General features: G+C 38.5%; 1 protein-coding gene across 1 annotated transcript; it reads left to right on the top strand.

Moving 5' to 3' along the window:
* The first annotated feature begins 11185 nt into the window (after positions 1–11185).
* LOC128296634 (uncharacterized) lies at positions 11186–13512 on the top strand. The gene is made up of 6 exons (XM_053032073.1): positions 11186–11418; positions 11464–11811; positions 12013–12082; positions 12199–12376; positions 12752–12945; positions 13054–13512. Exons 1-6 carry the CDS (start codon positions 11186–11188, stop codon positions 13510–13512), a joined length of 1482 nt encoding a protein of 493 aa, XP_052888033.1.
* The last annotated feature ends 7554 nt before the right edge of the window (positions 13513–21066 follow it).

Raw genomic sequence — 21066 nt, 5'->3', positions numbered from 1 at the left:
AACTACTTATAAATTAAAAATCCAATGAGGAAGCAAGAGCGGTTGTGTGCCCACTTTTGAGTCCTTCGTTGCACCGATCCGCCAAAGACTAGGGATTACCTGTACAGTTAAAACAGATGGTTGAGTTTACAAAAACTCAGTGTGTAATCCCATATAAGCAATCAATCAGACAACAAACACAGTCTGGGCCTAAGTCCTTTTGAGTAACAGTGACAAGATCAGTTTGGGCTTTAGGCTATCTCAATACAGAAACGGACATGTGTTTGGGCCTTGGCCATTTGCAGTAACAGTAAATAGTGTAGTAACAGTAATTAGTGCAGTAACAATAATTAGTGTAGTAATAGTAAACAATGCAGTAACAGTAAGCAGTGTGCAAGTCCTACCCATCCAGCCTCTACACTCCATCTCCATCTAACCCTACACTCCATGTGGGGATATAATCAACCCACCCATCCCTACACTCCAAAATTAGCATCAGTTGCGGCACTAAACAGTATTTGCAGCAGAGGTACCAGTATAATAGGCTTAGAGCCATCAGTGATTTGCAGCAAAGCTGCCAGTACAGTACACTTCCTCCAATCATATATATAAGCCCATCCCCATGCAATGCATCATGCAACATGTCATGTCATATCATAATAGTAAACATGTACTCAATACAGTTACACATAGCATGCTAAAATATAAACATACATCACATAGGGGAAAAACAATCATCCTACCACATAAGGGCAAAATGATCGTTTTACCTCATAAGGGCAAAACCGTTATTTTACCACTAAGGGAAAAATGTCAATTTAACACATAAGGGCAAAACAATCATTTTACTTTACAGGGGTATTACAGTCATTTTACCCTACAGGGGCATTACAATCCCAACATGGCCCAAAATGGCCCAAAACAACCTAAGCCCAAGAAATCGCCCATGATGGCCTCTCATAATCCGGTACCCACGTTTTATGCATTTGGGGTTACCACACGAGCGATTGCACGCCCATGTGGCATCAATGGTCTTATTTTCTGGCTTTTGTTGATTTACGGTTAAGACAGTGATTACACACCTGACCTGCTTTAGAGTTAACTGTGCTCCGAAAACTCCTATACCGAAGGCCAATCGAATCGCACCCTTGGTTCCTAAATGGCACACCAATCAACTTGCTCCATCAAATAATGACAGTACAGAGTATGACTCGGAGATGTAGTGAACCAAGACCGAAGAAGAGAATTGAAATACCAATGTTCAGCCAAGGAAAAATTGATAGAGGGAGAGGAATAGAGAAGAACATCGTGCACCCACTGAATGGTCGAAGATCAATTGTCAAAACCGAAACAAAAATAGAAAGATTAAGAGAGACGATGTATTTGGTCAGAGAAAATGATTGAGAGGGAGGGGGAGAGAAGGAAAATTCAGCCAAAGTAAAAGTGGAAAAGGGCTGTCTGATAAGAGCCGATTGAGAGAGAAGAAAATACAGCGTAAATAAAAATAAGTAATAAAAAGGAAAACGAGTAAAAAAAATTCCTGAAAGACCAATTGGGCACCACTCTCCCCATAACTCAAATTCCCAAATTTCCTCTTAAAATCCCTCCAACCGATCACACCTCAACAACAGAAAAATCCCCTTTTACTCCCCAAATTCGGCTAACAGCAACCCCATTCAAACTCATTCAAACTCCTTGGTGTTTTAGTCAAACACAACTTCCTCCCAAGGCCACCAGTAAAAATAATCTCCATTAGCACAAGCAGGGATTCGAACCGCAGACCCTTTGCACACTCCACACGCTACTTACCACTAGGCCCCCAGGCCCTTTCTGTCATGTTTTTAACAAATTTTACTTATAACCCTACTGTCCAAAGATAGAAGTTTTGTCCTTAAAAATTAAAATCTTGTGCAAGCCAAGGCTTGAACCCAAGACTTCTCAGACACTCCCAGGATACTCAGAACACTTAACCACTAAAACAGATACCTACTTGTGTCACTTTCTTACACAATTAATTATTTATGTGCAGTCTCCTAACTGTTCCCATGCTCAAAATATTATACTTCTAGGCCCAAATTTGGGGCGTTACAATTCACCCCTCCTAAAAGAAACTTCATCCTTGAAATTTCCAACTATTAGACCACTACACTCCCGCTACGCACTCCAGACCCAAAACAATACCACCTTTAACTTGAACGTTTTCGGTACAGTCTATAAATACACTGGGACAGTACGTTACTCTAGTACTCAGCCACACGGTCATGGGACCCAACTCGAGCACCTCCATGGCCTTCGCCACAACCTCTTGTACTGCTTCCGCAAGTACCTCCGATGTTCATAATCGAATTACGTTTTATCTTATTAATTGTTTTATGCATCAGTTTACAGTTCCAGTGTTTATTAACAGGTATCTTATGGAAAAACAATATTAGTATTTAAGAGTTTGTTTTCACGGTATGCAGTGTCTATCGGTGTCTACCAGTCTCACTACAGTTTCAGTATACGCTACCTAAGAGTTTGTAGTACTACTTATAGTAGTCTCAGTAATCCTACCTATGGCAGTTTCAGTCAAAATCAAAATACAGTTCTCAGAGAGAACTTACAGGATCAGTGCGGAGACTCGGTGTACCACACATTCAGTATAACATTTCAAAATATTTCAAATCATTTAAAATAGTTCTTTTAGAAATTCAAATCTAAAAATCCAATCCACAGTTGATTTTTGTAACCTGGCTCTTATACCACTAAATGTAACACACCAAACTCGGCCTAGACGTTATGGCCGAATCTAACAATGTCACATTGAAGTGGTTTTCGTAAAGCATGATATCGTTTGAAAAGCCCAATGTTTATTTAGCCTCTTTGTGTGATCCAGAAAATAATTTGAAATCTTCCGTCACTATCGAAAGCATTTACTTTAAAAACGTTATTAAATTTAAAATCTCATTTTTCGCAGAAGCTTTTGAAATAGTTTTGCGTATTCGTGGTATTTTGGTAAGTCCTGCATATCTTTTGAAAACCCGCATCCTACTACTAGCAGATATAAATTAAAGTAAATAAAACCCCCAAAATTAAAAATTATAAGGCCTTATTACATAGAAATAGCCAAATAAAACTACTTATAAATTAAAAATCGAATGAGGAAGCAAGAGCAGTTGTGTGGCCACCTTTGAGTCCCTCGCAGCACCGATTTGCCAAATACTGGGAATTACCTATACAGTTAAAACGGATGGGTGAGTTTACAAAAACTCAGTGCATAATCCCATATAAGCAATCAATCACGTCAACTTAAGCCTCATGAGGCGAATTACCCTACTCACGACTTGGAGTTGGCTGTGGTGGTATTCGCGTTAAAGATTTGGAGGCACAACTTATACGGTGAGAAGTGTATTATTTACATAGATCATAAGTGTAACATCCCGATTTTCGGCTTAGTCGAAACAGTGGTTTCGGGACCACAAATCCAAAGAGAAAAATCTCATTTTTATTATATTTTTATGGTATATGATTTCACGAAATGATTTCATGAAAATTTCGTTCGAAAATTTCAACGTTTTGGCACTCAATTTAGTAAAAAGGACTAAATTGTAAAAAGTGAAAAAGTTGAGTTTTATATGTTAGAGGTGTCTAATTGTCATGTAATTTTACATAGGAGGTCCTTAAATGATAATTAAACCATTGTATAACTTTTTGGACAAAAATGGCCTTATTTGGGTAAAATTTGAAAGAATAGTAAAAAGGGTATTTTGGTCATTTAGGGGTAAAATGAATTAAAAGACAAGTTTTAAACCCCAGATGTGTCCTTTTCTTCTTGATACAACAGAATGTACCAAGCTTCCAAGCTTAATAGTAAGTTATTCCGAGCTCTGTTTTTAATGTTCTATGTATTTTTGAAATCCTAGTAACATGATTTGCTCATTTCTACCATTATTTTGAGTTAGGATTTATGTTTAAAAATTTACCCATGAATTATATGCATGTATTTTGATGTTTAATGGTAGAATATGAAGCTTGAAATTGTGTTAAACAACTTTTTCTAAGCGATTTTACGTGAAAACGAGTAAAACGACATAATCGGTAAAAATACCTAATGTTCATAAGTACATGTTAGAGTGAAAATTTGATGTTTCCATAGAAGGAAAAAATGATCAGCATGTCATAAAACATAAGAAAATAGGAAGAAGTTAATTTCCGAACCTTGGGGAAAAAGTGCAAATATGCAAAAGTTTAGGGGTCAAAATGAAAATTTTTAAAAATATGATTTTTAGACCCATATGAATAGTGTGACTAATTATTAGGCTAAATGTGATATTATAGATCAAGGAAATCGAGATTTGGGCTTAAATCGGGAAAATACAAGGTTATGGACTAGAATGGTCAATTGCCATTTCTGGATCCAAGGTAAGTTTGTACGTAAATAATTTATCGATTCTTTTTATTTTATTATATTTTTTTATCATATGAAATGTGGCTGCCTATAGAATGATTATTTGTTGTAAATTGCAAATTGAAAAAAGACTATGAATAAATTGTAACATGTTGGAAAGTGAGGAATTTCCCGATTGAGCCCTCAGAATAGAAACAATACAAATGATCTATTGTGAGGTCACGTGTGTAGTACTAAGTACAAGCTACTACATCTACCGGATTATTGGTCGCATGTGTAGTACTAAGTGCAGGCTACTATGCGTACCCGATAACTTCAATCATGTGTGTAGTACTAAGTGCAGGCTGCTACGTGTATCAGATGGTTAGGTAACGTGTGTAGTACTAAGTGCAGGCTACTACGTGTACCGAATAATTGGTCGCATGTGTAGTACTAAGTGCAGGCTACTATGCGTACCAGATAGCTTTGGCTACAAGTGTGAAAATATGTGCAGGCAACTGAGTATCAGTTATTATTCCGAAGAGTTCAATGAGAAAATCGATTAAGTAAAAATACATGTGAACTTGATTATATGATGAATAAGTGCAGGTATATGTTTAAGAAAATTTTGAGCAATATGCTCGATATTTGAGTGAACTTCGATAAGACAAAATGGATTAAGTGAAATTGTGTAAGAGTGAATTTTAGTAGTAAAACAGTGTTGGACAGTAGCAGTTGTGTGACTTTGAAAATTCACCAAAAATTGTGTAAGTTGAATTAAATTTAAAATAAATTATGGAATTAAATCTCAATGAGTATATTTTTATATAAAAGAAATAGGGGGAGCAAAAGAGTTATATATTACGTGATATTCTAACTTTTGTGAGACAGTGTCAGAATGAATTTGAGATCCCCTATTCTGACTTGGAAAAATTGTTAAAAATTGTAGAAAAATAATTATGGGTTATAATTTATATTATTCGAATCCTTAATGAGTATAATTTCAGGATAAAGAGAAGAGAACATTACCCGAGTCTTGTACTATAAGATAAATAAATTTTAGTGAAGAAAGGTTAAAGCTGTCTAACAGCGAAATAGGGGAGACTTTTAATAATAAAATGTACTTATTTACACGACCAAAAATTCTGAAACTTTTATGGTGGAAATATAAATGAGTCTAGGTTCTTGGAAATTTACGTATCTTAATTTGGAGTTTTGTAACTCCAGATATAAATGATTTAGTTACTGTAACTCAAGAAAGCAGCTTAACCAGAACATGTGTAAATGTACAATTGGGTTAGTTTTACTATGGAAAGCATGTTAGTAAATTGTTTATTATTTTCATGTGAGCTTACTAAGTGTAAAGCTTACCCCCTCTTTTCCATTTCTTTTAGTGTTGTCAGGTTAGCTTAAGGTTTGAGATCGTCGGAGGCAGCATCACACTATCAAGCCAACACCTTGAGAGTATAAACACATATGCTAGAATTATCAAGTGAGTGGCATGTATAGGGACCTAGTTTTATAACATGCGTGTTATAGGCTTCAAAGGCCTATATAAGGGACGATATGTATGTGTTTAAGATGTTTTAATTTTGGACAAAAATTTTGTGGCCCGATTTTGCATGTTGTAAATGTTTAAGTTCGGTAATGCCTTGAACCCTGTCTCGACGTTGGATACGGGTGAGGGGTGTTACAATAAGAGCCTTACGCATCACGTCAGCTTAAGCCTTACGAGGTGAATTACCCTACTCACAACTTGGAGTTGGCTGTGGTGGTATTCACGTTAAAGATTTAGAGGCACCACTTATCATAAGAGCCTCAAATACCTTCTTACTCAGAAGGAGTTGAATCTTAGGCAGCGAAGATGGATAGAGCTACTTAAGGATTGTGACTGCTCGATTGAGTACCACCCTGGTAAGGCTAACGTGGTAGCTGACGCACTAAGCAGGAGGGCTGTATCAGATTTGAGAGTGATGTTTGCTCGTCTCAGCCTGTTTGATGATAGTAGTTTATTGGCTGAGCTTCGAGTGAAACTGACATAGACTAAACAAATTATGAATAAATAGTTGCTAGATGAGTCACTGGCTACTCACTTTTGACAAGTTAAGAATGGTGAGAGAGTATTGTGTTTTCATGGGAGAGTTTGTATATCGAAGGATTTTGATTTGAGGCAGTCTATACTACAAGAGGCACATAGTAGTCCATATGCTATGCATCCTAGCAAAAACAAGTTATAACGAGCTCTTCGTGTATTGGCGGCCTGGAATGAAACGCGAAGTTACAGATTACGTATGTAAGTTTCTGACTTGAAAGCAAGTTAAAGCTGAGCATCAGCTGCCTTCTGGGTTATTGCAACCAGTTAAGATTCCACTCTGGAAGTGGGAAAGGGTAACAATGGATTTTGCAAGTGGGCTACCCTTGACGCCTACTAAGAAGGATCCTGTATGGTTTATCATAGACAGACTGATGAAATCTGCCCATTTTATACCGATCGCATTGATTATTCACTGTAAAAATTGGCCAAGTTGTAGTGGCTGAGATTGTGAGACTGCTTGGAGTACCCGTTTCTATCGTATTCGATAGAGATCCTAGATTTACATCTCGATTCTGGAAGAAATTACATGAGGCTTTTGGCACAAGGTTGGACTTCAGTAGTGTGTTTCATCCTCAGACAAACGGTCAGTCAGAGAGGGTGATTTAGATACTGGAGAACATGTTAAGATGCTATGTAATTCATTTTCGAGGCAGTTGGAAAGACTACTTACTGTTGATAGAGTTCGCTTGCAACAACAGTTATCAATCCAATATTCAGATGGCATCGTATGAGGCGTTATATGGTCGTAGGTTTCGTACTCCTACCTGTTGGACGGAACTCGGGGAGGGGCGAGTTTTGGGGCCATAGTTAGTTTCTGAAACTGAAGAAAAGGTAAAGTTAATTCGAGATTGGTTAAAAGAAGCAAATGATAGGAAGAAATCACATGTAGACTTAAAACGTAAAGAGATCGAGTACTCTGTGGGGGATTATGTCTTTTTGGACGGAAGGGCAAGCTTAGCTCTAGGTTTATCAGGCCTTACCGGGTTTTGAAACGGTGGGACCAATTGCCTATCAGCTTGAGTTGCCTCAGATTTACATAGGATTCATGATGTGTTCCACGTCTCCATGCTGAGGTGTTATCGCTCTAATCCCATGCATATTATGCCAGTTGAGGAAATTGAGGTTAGGTATGATTTGACTTTCAAGGAAGAACCGGTGCAGATACTGGATCGTGACGTTAAAGTGCTAAGAAGGAAATCTGTCCCATTGGTCAAGGTGCTTTGGCGTAATCACAGTTCAGAGGAAGCCACCTGGGAGCCTGAAGAGGCGATGCGATAGCAATACCCTCACTTTTCTGATCAGGTAAATTTCTAGGCTGAAATTTCTTTAAGGGGGTAGAGTTGTAACGCCCCATAAATTTAGGGTCTTTGTTTTTGCAATCTTTGACATAAATATAATATTTTCTTTGTTGGTCAAGTAATCTAGGTATGTTTGGGGGTTTTTAGGAAGCCTGGGTTCAAGTATGGCCTTTGGAAAAATTTTGATTTTTGCTTTTTTGGAAACCTAGATGTTAGCTTATAGGGCATATATTAAGTTGTGTTTGTTTTGTGACACAAGAGATCTTGTGGCTTGGTGGCAAGTAGCGTGACTTGGCATGGTGAGAGCACGAGTTCGAATCCCATGGTAAGCAAGGGGATTTTATTTTGCTACTTGGGTGGCAAGTCTTTGTGGTGGATTCGAACTCTATGAAGTAGTTGTAGACTTGGTAAACGGGGGAGATTATCATGGGATAAGACGATGGTTGTTGGGGATTTGGAAGAGGAAAAGCTGGAGAGATAAGGGTAGAAAATCATAGAGCTGGAAAAGGGGAAGAGTTGTAGACGAATTGGGGAATTTGGTTGTGCAAATTCGGCCAGGGAACTCACTTTGTGCTTATTCGACAATTTGTGAGTGTGTAGGAGCCAATTTTCCTCTTTGACATTTCGGGTTTTGTTCTTTTGACCTTTCTGGCTTCTTTTCTCCTTAGTTTCATTTTCACAAGTGACCAGTTGGACTCTTTTACTTTTGTCGACTTTGTCTTCAGGTTACATTCTTGTTACCTTGCCGAATTCCCCATTCTTAACTTCTTCTTTGCCATTTTTACTATTTCTTTTCTTTTCAAGATAGGCAAATGTAGTCTCTTTTGTTTTTCTCTCTAAGTCATTTCAATATTTCTTTCGTGTTTCTCTGAGCTGACCATTTCTTCTTCTTCTTCTCTTTCAGTTTCTTGTCCGCCACTCGGTGTTGTGGGATTGTTTTGGTACGCTGGAGTGTGGTGGTATCGGTTTCATAAATATTTTGGTAATCAGTAAGTATTCGTAAGATCCCCTTTTTCTATTCGGTCAATTCTGTATGTATTCAATTTGTTTATTGAAACTTTGCTTTTGAGGAAGCCAAATGTTATGTTTTCCTCTTATCTATGCTAATTTCAATTCTTATTCATTCTTCGTGGTGCATTATACGATGGTTCTAGGGATCTCAGTGGAGTAAGGTGATCGTGAAGCCTTAGAACTTTTCTATCTCTTATCATTCATTTAAGGTAAACTCGACACCTTGTTTTAGGTATTGACCAAATACTTAAATGGGTTATAGTGAAATATTATTTTAACAAGAAACCATTATGGTGCAGTTAATCGCCAGGGTGCAAGGGTTGTTTTAGCCGGCGATTTTGGAGGAATTAGTCCAGATCATCTAATCGTGGTAGGTGATGACTGTTAGATCATGGTCTAAGTTCTTGAGAATATTAGCAGTTGTAAGACTGAATAATTAATTTTGATAATTTAGGTTGGTGTTCAAAGGGTGATTCGTAGGCTTTCGCGAACAGGTGTGTAATCGTACATCACTCAATCACAGTTAAAGCCAAAAGAGGTGTGTAATCACACCCTTGTTAAATTGTAATTCGGCAAAAGCTGAAAGGTTGAAATGCCAAAACGTCGGCATTCGAGGCCTCAAGAGTGTGTGAACACACATGGGGCGATCCAAACCCACAAAACATGGGCGATAGGCTGAAGAGGCTGCCACGTGCGTTTCCGTGGACTTGGGTCGTTATAGGCCTCGATGGGTCGAAATGGACCGTGTGGGCCCAATGCCCTTGTGGGCCCCACATGGGTAAAATCCTCGATAAGAGACAGTTAATGAATTGGATTATGAGGCTCGCGTTACCGTGTCTGAATTTGGGCTAGATGGGCCACACTAGCGTATGGGCCCACTTGGGCCCAAAAGCGGGTTTTAGGCCCATATTCACTATTCTGGCCATGTAGGTTATCTGAGTCACTCGAGGAGACAGTAGACTCTCTAAGAGGTCATAATAGGCATCGAGTCACCAAAATTAGCTAAATGACCAAAATACCCTTGAGGGGTAAATTTACCATTTTACCCCTAATTGTCGAAATGACCATTATACCTCTAGAGGTAGGTTGACTAATGAGTATTTGGTATACGTATGACTGTGTCTGAGTATGATCTTTTGTATGCATAATATATTTATAAGATGACATTCTGCATAAGGTTGGAGACTGATTTGGATAAAGGTCTGTACTAGTGGTTTTGCCAGGCATTTTAATTTTAGTGGCTTTGCCACATTTTCTATTATTAGCAACTTCGCTGCGTTATTGGTGTGTTGGCTGGGTGGGTCAATCGAATCCCCACATAGTGTGTTGGCTGGTACGAGTGGTGTGTTGGTTTGATTGGGTTGGGATACTTATTTGCTCTGTATTGATTCTGTTTTGGGCTTGGGCCCACTCTACTATTGTATAAGGCTACTCTGTTATTGAATAAGGCTACGGCCCAGACTATTTTGTATGTTCTGATTTTTGTTGTTTGTTAGGGGATTACACACTGAGTTTTCACAAACTCACCTTCCTTTTAACTGTACAAGTAATCCCCAACCATAGACGATTTGGAGCTGCGAGGGACTCGGAGGTGGCCACATGAATACTGTTATTTGGATTTAATTTTAATTATTTCAAAATTTTAGTTTGAGTTTTTATTTATGTAATAAGGCCATTTAAGAGTTTTAATTTTCCTAATTAGGTTTTCATTTTATTATCTCAAACTGCTTGAATAGGATAACGGGTTTTCAAAATAATAAACATTTTCAAGAAAATCACACGTTTCAAATCCAAACTTTAGAAGCTTCCACGCTTATTTTTTTAAAAATAACTGAATAAAACAAAGACAACTTTTAAGCAAACGTCTTGATGAAACGACAATAATTATAAAAAGGGCTTTGAAACTTAGAAATAAACTTTTATCGACAAGACTGATTTTTTAACGTAGTTTCGATGTGACATGCCAGATTCGACCGTAACGTTCATGCCGGGTTTGGGGTGTTACATTTAGTGGTATCAGAGCCAGGTTGCAAAACTTGACTGTGGAATGGGTTTTTGAAAATTTTTCTCAAAATTGAGTTTTCAAAAGTTTTTCTAAACCTTGGTTTTTGAAAGAGATGATTTTAAAGAATTTGAATTGTTTTAAAATGTTGACACTGGAGGTGTGGCACATCGAGTCTTCGGCACCAAATCTGTAAGTTCTCTAACATTGTTTACTATTATAGACTGAAATGTTATACTATAGGTAGTGGTACTATACTGGAAACCCTAGAGTCTGAGTTAACTTAGACTGTAGAAGACTAAAAACTGTAGTGAGATTCTGCTCTATGAAAACAAAACTTTAACTATTGCTTGATCATAAAATATCCGTTAATAATTACCAGAATTATGAATTGGTTCATAAGACTCTTAAAATAGATAATATGCTATAACGATATGAGCACAAGAGGTACTCGTGGAAGGGGTACACGAGGCCACAGTAGAGGCCGAGGAAGCGCTAGGGCTGGGTCTTCAGCGTCGAGCCACATGCCTGCTAGGGAGACGCCAACATCACCAGTGACTAATACGGGGTCTCATAATCGAGTTGTAGGGGATGATGCTTTATCCCAAGTGATGCTTCGTGTTCTAGAGAGGGTTGCTAGAGTGAGTACTGGATCAGTGGGCCGGAGGTCAATTTCTGAGTGACTCTAGGCTAATGGAGTAGAAATTTTCAGGGGTGTTTCTAGTGTAGCCCCAAATGTGGCAGAGTACTGGTTAGAGGCCACTGAGCGGATAATGGACGACCTTGATTGCACTGTGGAGCAAAAATTAAAAGGAATAGTGTCTTTACTGCGAGATGGGGCCGACCAATGGTGGCTCACCGTGAGAGATGGTAGACAGGTCGACCGTTTGACTTGGGACTTCTTTAAGGCAGCCTTTCAATGGAAATACATTGGGGCAAGTTATGTGGACGCCCGAAGGAAGGAATTTCTGAATCTGACCCAACGGAACAAGATTGTGGCAGAGTACGGGGCAGAGTTTCTGCGGCTGAGTCGATATGCCCGTGGTATTGTCGCAATTGAGTATGAACGCTATGTGCATTTTGAGGATTGACTTCGAGATAAGTTACATGTGCTGATAACTCCACTAAGGGAGCGGGACTTTGCTACCTTGGTTGAGAAAGCAAAAATTGCTGAGGATGTGAAGCGCTCAAAGCGCCAGAACTGCGATAAAGATATGGGAAGATTTAAGAGGGATTAAAGGCCCTCGTGTTCTTCTGGAAGGCCTGTAAAGAAGGCCAGATTTGAGGGGTCAGATCGCAAACTTGCACGGATTGTAAGAGGTCTCATCGGGGTGAGTGTTGGAGACGAACCGAGGCATGCTTCAGATGTGGGTCCATGGATCATCAGGTCAAGAATTGTCCTGAGAGGCCTGTCCAGATGCAAGCTATAGAATAGAGGTTTGTTCAGCCAGTAAGAGGTGGTCAGCAGCCACCGAGAGGCCGTGGTCAAGCCAGGGGTGGAAGAAATAATAGACGTGGTCGTAGAGCATTGGGTGGAGGTGCTGGTAATACTGAGGTGAGGCTGCCAGCTCTGGTCTATGCTACTTGTCACCGAGAGAATGGTGACGCCCCTAACGTTATAGCTGGTATGTTTTTTATTCATAACATGCCATACATTGCTTTAATTGATATTGGGTCTGCGCATTTATATGCATGCATTGTGTCTGAGATGTTGGGTATCCAATTTGAGAATACAACTAGTGAAATAACTATGATAAGTCCACTGGGATAGTCAGTTAGGGTAGACAAATTGTTTAGAGATGTGCCACTCTTTCCAGCGAATTTGATGGAATTACTATTTGGAGAATTCGACCTTATCTTGGGTATGGACTGGCTAGTGAAACGGCGTGCGAGTTTGGATTACACTGCTAAGTGAATGGTGTTGAAGACTACTGAGGATGAAGAGGTAGCTGTGATAGGGGAGTGAAGGAATTATCTGTCTAATGTAATCTTAACTGTAGGGGTAGAAAAGTTGGTTCGCAAGGGTCGCGAGGCGTTTCTAGCGTATATGAGCATTTCTGATTCTGAAGGTCCTTCAGTGGGAGATGTTAGAACTATCAAGGAATTTCTGGATGTATTTCCTGATGAGCTTCCTGCGTTTCCTCTGAACCATGAAGTCGAATTCAGAATTGAGCTACTGCCTGGAACAGCTCCGGTGTCCATCGCCCCGTATAGGATGGCACCAAAAGAGCTTGTGAAATTAAAGGCTCAAATTCAAGAGCTTCTGAACCAAGGGTTTATTCAACTAAGTGTGTCTCCGTAGGGAGCACCGGTGTTGTTTGTAAAGAAAAAGGATGGGACTATGCGCATGTACATCGACTACTGCCAGTTAAACAAGCTAAAGATCAAGAACATGTACCCCCTTCAAGGGATTGATAATCTTTTTGATCAACTTAAAGGAGCTTCAGTTTTCTCCAAGATCGACCTCCTCACTAGGTACCATCAGCTAAGGGTTAATGAGGCGGATGTGTACAAGACAGAATTTAGGACTCGGTATGGACACTACAAGTTCCTAGTAATGCCGTTTGCACTTACGAATGCACCAGTGGCCTTTATGAACCTCATGAATCGAGTGTTCCAACCCTCTCTAGACCGGTTCGTAGCTATCTTTATAGATGATATTCTGTATATTCGAGAACCAAGGAGGATCATGATGTGCATCTTCAAACTAAGCAGCTATATGCAAAGTTCAGCAAGTATGAGTTCTGGCTGCGAGAAGTGACATTTTTAGGTCACGTGGATCTGCTGAGGAGGTTAGGGTTGATACTTGAAAGATCAAAACCGTATTAGATTGGAATCCACCGAAGACTGCATCGGAGATTCAAAGTTTTTTGGGTCTGGCTGGGTATTATAGATGCTTTGTTAAGGGGTTTTCTGTGATTATTGCACCTCTAACTAAGTTATTGCGAAAAGGAGTACCATTTAGTTGAACTGATAAGCAACAAAAGAGTTTTGAAAAACTGAAAAAGGTTTTCACTAAGGCCCCTGTCTTAACACAGCTAGAGTCTAGGAAGGAGTTTATTATCTAAAGTGATGCGTCGCACATTGGATTGGGTTGTGTACTGATGCAGGAGGGTAAAGTGGTTACTTACACATCACGTCAGCTTAAGCCTTACGAGGTGAATTACCCTACTCACAACTTGGAGTTGGCTGTGGTGGTATTCACGTTAAAGATTTGGAGGCACCACTTATACGATGAGAAGTGTATTATTTACGTAGATCATAAGAGCCTCAAATACCTTCTTACTTAGAAGGAGTTGAATCTTAGGCAGCGAAGATGGATAGAGCTACTTAAGGATTATGATTGCTCAATTGAGTACCACCCTGGTAAGGCTAACGTGGTAGCTGACGCACTAAGCTAGAGGGCTGTATCTGATTTGAGAGTGATGTTTGCTCGTCTCAGCCTATTTGATGATAGTAGTTTATTGGCTGAGCTTCAAGTGAAACCGATGTGGACTGAACAAATTAAGAATAAATAGTTGTTAGATGAGTCACTAACTTCTCACTTTCGACAAGTTGAGAATGGTGAGACTGCAGATTTTGGGCTAAATAGTGAGGGAGTATTGTGTTTTCGTGGGAGAGTTTGTATACCGAGGGATTCTGATTTGAGGCATTCTATACTGCAAGAGGCCCATAGTAGTCCATATTCTATGCATCCTAGCGAAAACAAGTTATGCTGGGATCTTCGTGTATTGGTAGCCTGGAATGAAACGCGAAGTTACAGATTACGTATGTAAGTGTCTGACTTGCTAGCAAGTTAAAGCTGAGCATCAGCTGCCTTCTGGGTAATTGCAGCCAGTTAAGATTCCACTGTGGAAGTGGGAAAGGGTAACCATGGATTTTGTGAGTGGGTTACTCTTGACGCCTACTAAGAAGGATTCGGTATGGGTTATTGTAGATAGACTGACGAAATCTGCCCATTTTATACCGGTCCGCACTAATTATTCGCTGCAGAAATTGGCCAAGTTGTATGTGGCTGAGATTGTGAGACTGCATAGAGTACCAATTTCTATCGTATCTGACAGAGATCCTAGATTTACATCTCGGTTCTAGAAGAAGTTACACAAGGCTTTTGGTACAAGGTTGGACTTCAGTACTGCGTTCCATCCTCAGACAGACGGTCAATCAGAGAGGGTGATTTAGATACTAAAGGACATGTTAAGATGCTGTGTAATTAATTTTTGAGGCAGTTGGGAAGACTACTTGCCATCGATAGAGTTCGCTTACAACAACAGTTATTAGTCCAATATTCAAACGGTACCATATGAGGCATTATATGGTCGTAGGTGTCGTACTCCTACCTGTTGGATGGAACTCGGTAAGCAGCGAGTTTTGGGGCCAGAGTTAGTTTCTGAAACTGAAGAAAAGGTAAAGCTAATTCGAGGTCAGTTAAAAGAAGCAAATGATAGGCAGGAATCATATGCAGACTTAAAGCGTAAATAGATCAAGTACACTGTGGGGGATTATGTCTTTCTGATGGCCTCACCGTGGAAGAAAATCCTGAGATTTGGACGGAAGGGCAAGTTTAGCCTAGGTTTATCGGGCCTTAACGGGTTCTTAAATGGGTGGGACCAGTTGCCTATCAGCTTGAGTTGCCTCAGATTTAGACAGGATTCATGATGTGTTCCACGTCTCCATGCTGAGGTGTTACCTCTCTAATCCCATGTATATTGTGCCAGTTGAGGAAATTGAGGTTATGTCTGATTTGACTTTCGAGGAATAACAGGTGCAAATATTGGATCATGACGTTAAAGTGCTGAGAAGGAAATCCGTCCCATTGGTCAAGGTGCTTTGGCGTAATCAAAGTTCAAAGGAAGCCACTTAGGAGCCTGAGGAGGCGATGCGACAAAAATACCCTCACTTATTCTAACCAGGTAAATTTCGAGGCCGAAATTTTTTTAAGAGGGGTAGAGTTTTAACGCCACAAAAATTTAGGGTCTTTGTTTTTGCAAGCTTCGACGTAAATATCATGTTTTCTTTGTTGGCCAAGTAATCTGGGTATGTTTGGGGGCTTTTAGGAAGCCTGGGTTCAAGTATGGCCTTTGGAAAAATTTTGATTTTTGCTCTTTTGGAAACCTGGATGTTAGCTTATAGGGCATATATTAAGTTGTGTTTGTTTTGTGACACAAGAGATCTTGTGGGTTGGTGGCAAGTGGCGTGACTGGGCATGGTGAGAGCAGGAGTTCAAATCCCATGGTAAGCAAGGAGATTTTATTTTGCTACTTGGGTGGCAAGTCTTTGTGGTGGATTCGAACTCTATGGAGTAGTTGTAGACTTGGTAAAAGAGGGAGAGTATCATGGGATCAGATGTTGGTTGTTAGGGATTTGGAGGAGGAAAAGGTGGAGAGATAAGGGGAGAAAATCATGGAGTTGGAAAGGGGAAGAGTTTTAGCCAAATTGGGGAATTTGATTGTGCAAATTCAACTAGGGAACTCACTTTGTGTGTAACACCCCTTACCCGAGACCGTCGCTGGAGTCAAGCACGAGGCATTATTAGACTTATCTTACTTGTTCGGGTCATAATATTTTTAAAAAAAATTAATTCACTCACATTCATCCAATAAATCCCTAAAAAGGGCCTTCGAGGCCCTAAAATGTGCAATTCGAATGGTTTGGTACCAAACTGGGAACATTAAAATTTTTTCAATTACTTACACAAATCAAAACAATTTATTTCATTATTCATATTAAAACTACCCATCTACGTAACAGTCACTAAATTAATTATAACTCAAGTTACGAAACTCAAAATTTAAAACCGTAAATTTTCCTTGAAACTAGAGTCATATATCTTCTTACCATAAGTTTTTTAGAATTTTTTAGTTCGGCCAATTAGTACAGTTTATTCATTAAATGTTCCCCTCTTTCGCAGTTCAACGGACCTGACCTCTCTTCACTAAAAATAGATTATGTCATTATACAGAATTTGGATAAAATTTTTGTTTATTTCTAACGAAAATAAACTCACAAATGAATCTATAAATATAATCTATGACTTATAATTCTTTTTTTTAAAATTTCTAGTGATTTTCCAAAGTTGGAATAGGGGATCACGAAGTCACCTGAACTAGTCTTACAAAAATTTAAATATCTCAGAATATAAACTTTCTTTGCTTGCTCTATTTCTTTCCTATGAAAACAGACTCAATAAGATTTAATTCTATATCTTATTAACCATACCATTTCTAAAATTTTTAGTGATTTTTCAAAACCATGTCACTGTTGCTGTTTCCTAACTGTTCCATGGCCAACTCTTACTCCTTCATAATTTCTTTGCATCAAACCTCATTTAGGCATACATTATACCAAAACATGTTCTTAATTAGATATATCATAAGCTAATCATTACCAAGTATTCATATGTCATTCTTTAATCATATCATAAGGACATACACACAAAATAGCCAAGTCCCTATACATGCCATAACTTAAAGTATTTCTAGTTAGAAAATACCGAGATAACTCGTTGATAGCGTGAGGCGATCTTCGACATCCTTACTATTTTTTGAGTTGGATTTGTGATACTATAAAAAAAGAGTGAAAAGAAAGGGAGTAAGCATAAAGCTTAGTAAGTTTGCATGTAAATAATAACAACATTCTAAATGAATTATCAAGATAACTTGAACCTTTTGAACATGGACTTATCTTACCTTCCCTTTGGTACACTCTTTAAATTTTCCATTGAACCACTTGGAATACTAAGGATACATAGGTACCTTTCCTTTTAAAACTTACCATTTCCATGTCTTGACATGGTATTACATAGTATCCTTGCCTTATGAACTCACCATTTTCATGCCTTGGCATGGTCTTCCATGGGATCTTTGTCTTATTGTAGTTTATCAATGCCATATCTTGACATGGTCTTACATGATTTCCTTGCCTTGTAGAACTTACCAATGCCATGCCTTGGCATGGTCTTACTTGGTATCCGTAAACCCTAATGTCATGACATTTGTATCCTACACATTCCTAAGGTTCAACCGAGACTTTTAAGTATCATTTCTTCGTCAATTCTTTCTTGAATCATCAAGGAATAAATTTACAAAATAAATATATAGATGCTGAAAAATAACATCATTAATTATAAATAATAAAAATTTGCATTTATTTACTGCAAACTTATCTCGATACAAAATACGATCAAATATTTTGATTTAGTCCTCAACCTTTTTCTTTCCTCGGTCTAACCCTGAATTTCATTCTTCTTGATCTATAATAGCAAATTTAACTTATTTAATATTCACATTTATCAAAACAGTCCTTAACTCTAACTTTGGCAAAATTATGATTTTGCCCCTAAACTTTTGCATATTTACACTTTTCCCCAAGCCTCGGAAATGAAACTTTATCCCTAATTCTTATGTTTATGACATGCTGATCATTTATTTACCTACGTCAACATCAAGTTCCCACTCTAACATGTACTTATGACCATTAGGTATTTTTACCGATTATATCATTTTACTCGTTTTCGCTTAAAATCACTTAGCTCCAGTCGTTTAGCATAATTTCAAGCTTCATATTCTACGATAAAACATCAAAATAAACACATTTCACCTATGGGTATTTTTCCAAATATGAACCTTAGTTTAAATTATTGCTAGAATAAGCTAAATCAAGTTACCAGGACTTCAAAAACGTAAAGAACATTAAAAACGGGGCTTGGAATCACTTACTATGAAGCTTGGAAGCTTGACAAAACCCTAGCTATGAAGAACCCTTGAAATTTCGGCCTAATGTAGAAGGTGGGCACATTTTGCCATCTTTTTCCCTTTTTTAATATTTTAATTACCAAATGACTAAAATCCCTTTCATTAAAACTTTAGTTATTTTTATCTATGTATGTCCATTTTTGTCCATGAAAACTTGTCTAATTACCATTTAAGGACCTCTACATCAATTATACTCTTTAATTTAATTCTTTAGCATCTAAAACTCATATTTATCAACTTTTGCAATTAAGCCCTAGTAGGTAAATTAAGCATGCTATCTATAAAAATTTCCATCGATATTCTAACACATGCATCTAATCACTCGATAAATTATAAAAATTAATCAGAATAAACTTTTCTACCCCGAATTCGTGGTTTATCAACCACTGTTCCGTTTAGGCCCTATTTTGGGATGTTACATTTCTCCCTCTTTAGGTATTTTCGTCCTCGAAAATCTTGCCTGTGAAAAGATTTGGATATTGTTTTCGCATTACCTTTTCAGGCTCCCATGTAGCCTCGTCTACCCCATGTCTATTCCATAATACTTTCACAAGTGCAATACTTTTGTTCCTTAGTTGCTTGACCTCTCGAGCTAAAATCTTTACCGGTTCTTCACCATAAGTCATATCTTGCTGAATCTCAACCTCTGTCTGTGAAATCACATGTGAAGGATCATAACGATAACGACGTAACATGGACACATGGAACACATCATGAAGCTTCTCTAACTCTGGCGGCAAAGCTAACCGATATGCTAATGGTCCAACTCTTTCAGTCACTTCAAATGATTCAATAAAATGTGGACTTAGTTTGCCTTTCTTGACAAATCTAAAGACTTTTTCCCACGGGGATACTTTCAAGAACACTTTGTCACCAACTTGATACTCAATCTCTTTTCTTTTCAAGTCTGCATAAGATTTTTGTCTATCTGAAGCTACTTTCAAGAAATCTCTAACAACTTTCACTTTCTCTTTAGTTTCTTTAACTAAATCAACCCCGTAAATCTGATTTTCTTTAAGCTCTATCCAATACAAAGGTGTGGGACATTTACGTCCATACAAAGCTTCATAAGGTGCCATTTTTAAACTCGACTGGTACCTACTATTATAAGCAAACTCTACCAACGGCAAATATTTCTCCCAACTACCTTGAAATTCTAAGACAGAACATCTAAGCATATCCTCAAGTATCCGAATAACTCTCTTTGACTAATAACGATTTATTCATTTAACTTGTTCCGTAGAGATCCCTAAGTTATGTTATTATCCCTATTCAATACTAATAACGTCTAATCCCTAGGTTGAATAATTGAGGCTTTTCTCTACTTAACACCCTAGGGTTGCATTAACTCGATCTATGGATCCCCTTATTAGGTTTCACCCTAATCCTGCAAAATCTTGTCACCCCTTATTAGGTCGTGAGTGTTGACGACGCCAGTGCTCTCTCGCCTTCCTATAATCGTGTGAGCCAAAATGGCGTGTAGGTACCTCAAAGATGGAGGAAGAGCCAATGCCTTGGAGTGGCGAGGATTGTAGGTGGCCTAACCTGGTACTAGTGCGTCCCAGCACCGTAAAGGAGAACGATGGATGTGGCGGTTTAGAGCATGTAAATCATTCTCCTCCTTGAATTCCTTCGTATATAAACCTATTGCCGTACCAAATTCTGGGATGCTGAGCTGGCGGACTAATTCGCCTAAGCAAAATTGGACCGTGCTTGGATCATCGTAGTTTGTCATTACGGTCTGAAGATGGAATGTTGAGCATAGTTCCATTGTGATCTCGAGGTATATTGGCTCGATGATCCCAAAGAACAGCTCCCAAGGGTCGGTGGTTAGGAGGGCCCGAATCACTTCAGCCAACTGAACTTGTTCTACCGCAGCTTAGTCGATGCAGCGGCCCGCAATTTAAGGTCGGGCCTAGAGTATTTGGAATAGTTCTTCTTGGGGCCAGATGGGGAACCTCAGGAAAGGGTGACGAACTTCTGCGGTAGGACCCGAGAAAGATAATGCTCCCTTTCTTTTCTTTGAAGCAGGGACAGCAACCTTTTTACCACGTGAAGACGACGTTGTATGCCTGCAAGTGGAAACATCAATTCGTGTTGATGAGTAGACAAGGAAAAAAAATTGCGACTAAATTCGAAAGGAAAATGCATAAATATGTTCAACCACAACTACTAAGTTTAACTAAAACAATAAGTTCAATGACCTATTTTTGTGGCATTAGCATGGTGATATAAGTAAAAATGGCAAAGAATTGAATGCACATACTATATGAATGAATAGAAATGTCAACACAAAAGGCATGATTATTTCAACTATCCTAACCATGAATATTCACTTCTAACTAATTAAATGGAGTAAAGAAATCATGTAATGAGTAAGAATTTGAACATGAAAAAGATGATAACTTGTTCTATAAATGAAATTTGTGTAATAGAAAGATGAAAATAACATGAAAATATAGATTACTATGATAAATAGCATTACAAATTAGTGAAATAAAAGAGAAAGGAATAAACAAACACTAAAGGAAAGAGATTGAGCGTCGCGAACGAAGTTGGGA

This window comes from Gossypium arboreum, chromosome 8 (genome assembly GCF_025698485.1).
Source record: "Gossypium arboreum isolate Shixiya-1 chromosome 8, ASM2569848v2, whole genome shotgun sequence".
NCBI lineage: Eukaryota > Viridiplantae > Streptophyta > Magnoliopsida > Malvales > Malvaceae > Gossypium > Gossypium arboreum.
This window is presented reverse-complemented; position numbering and strand designations above follow the sequence as displayed.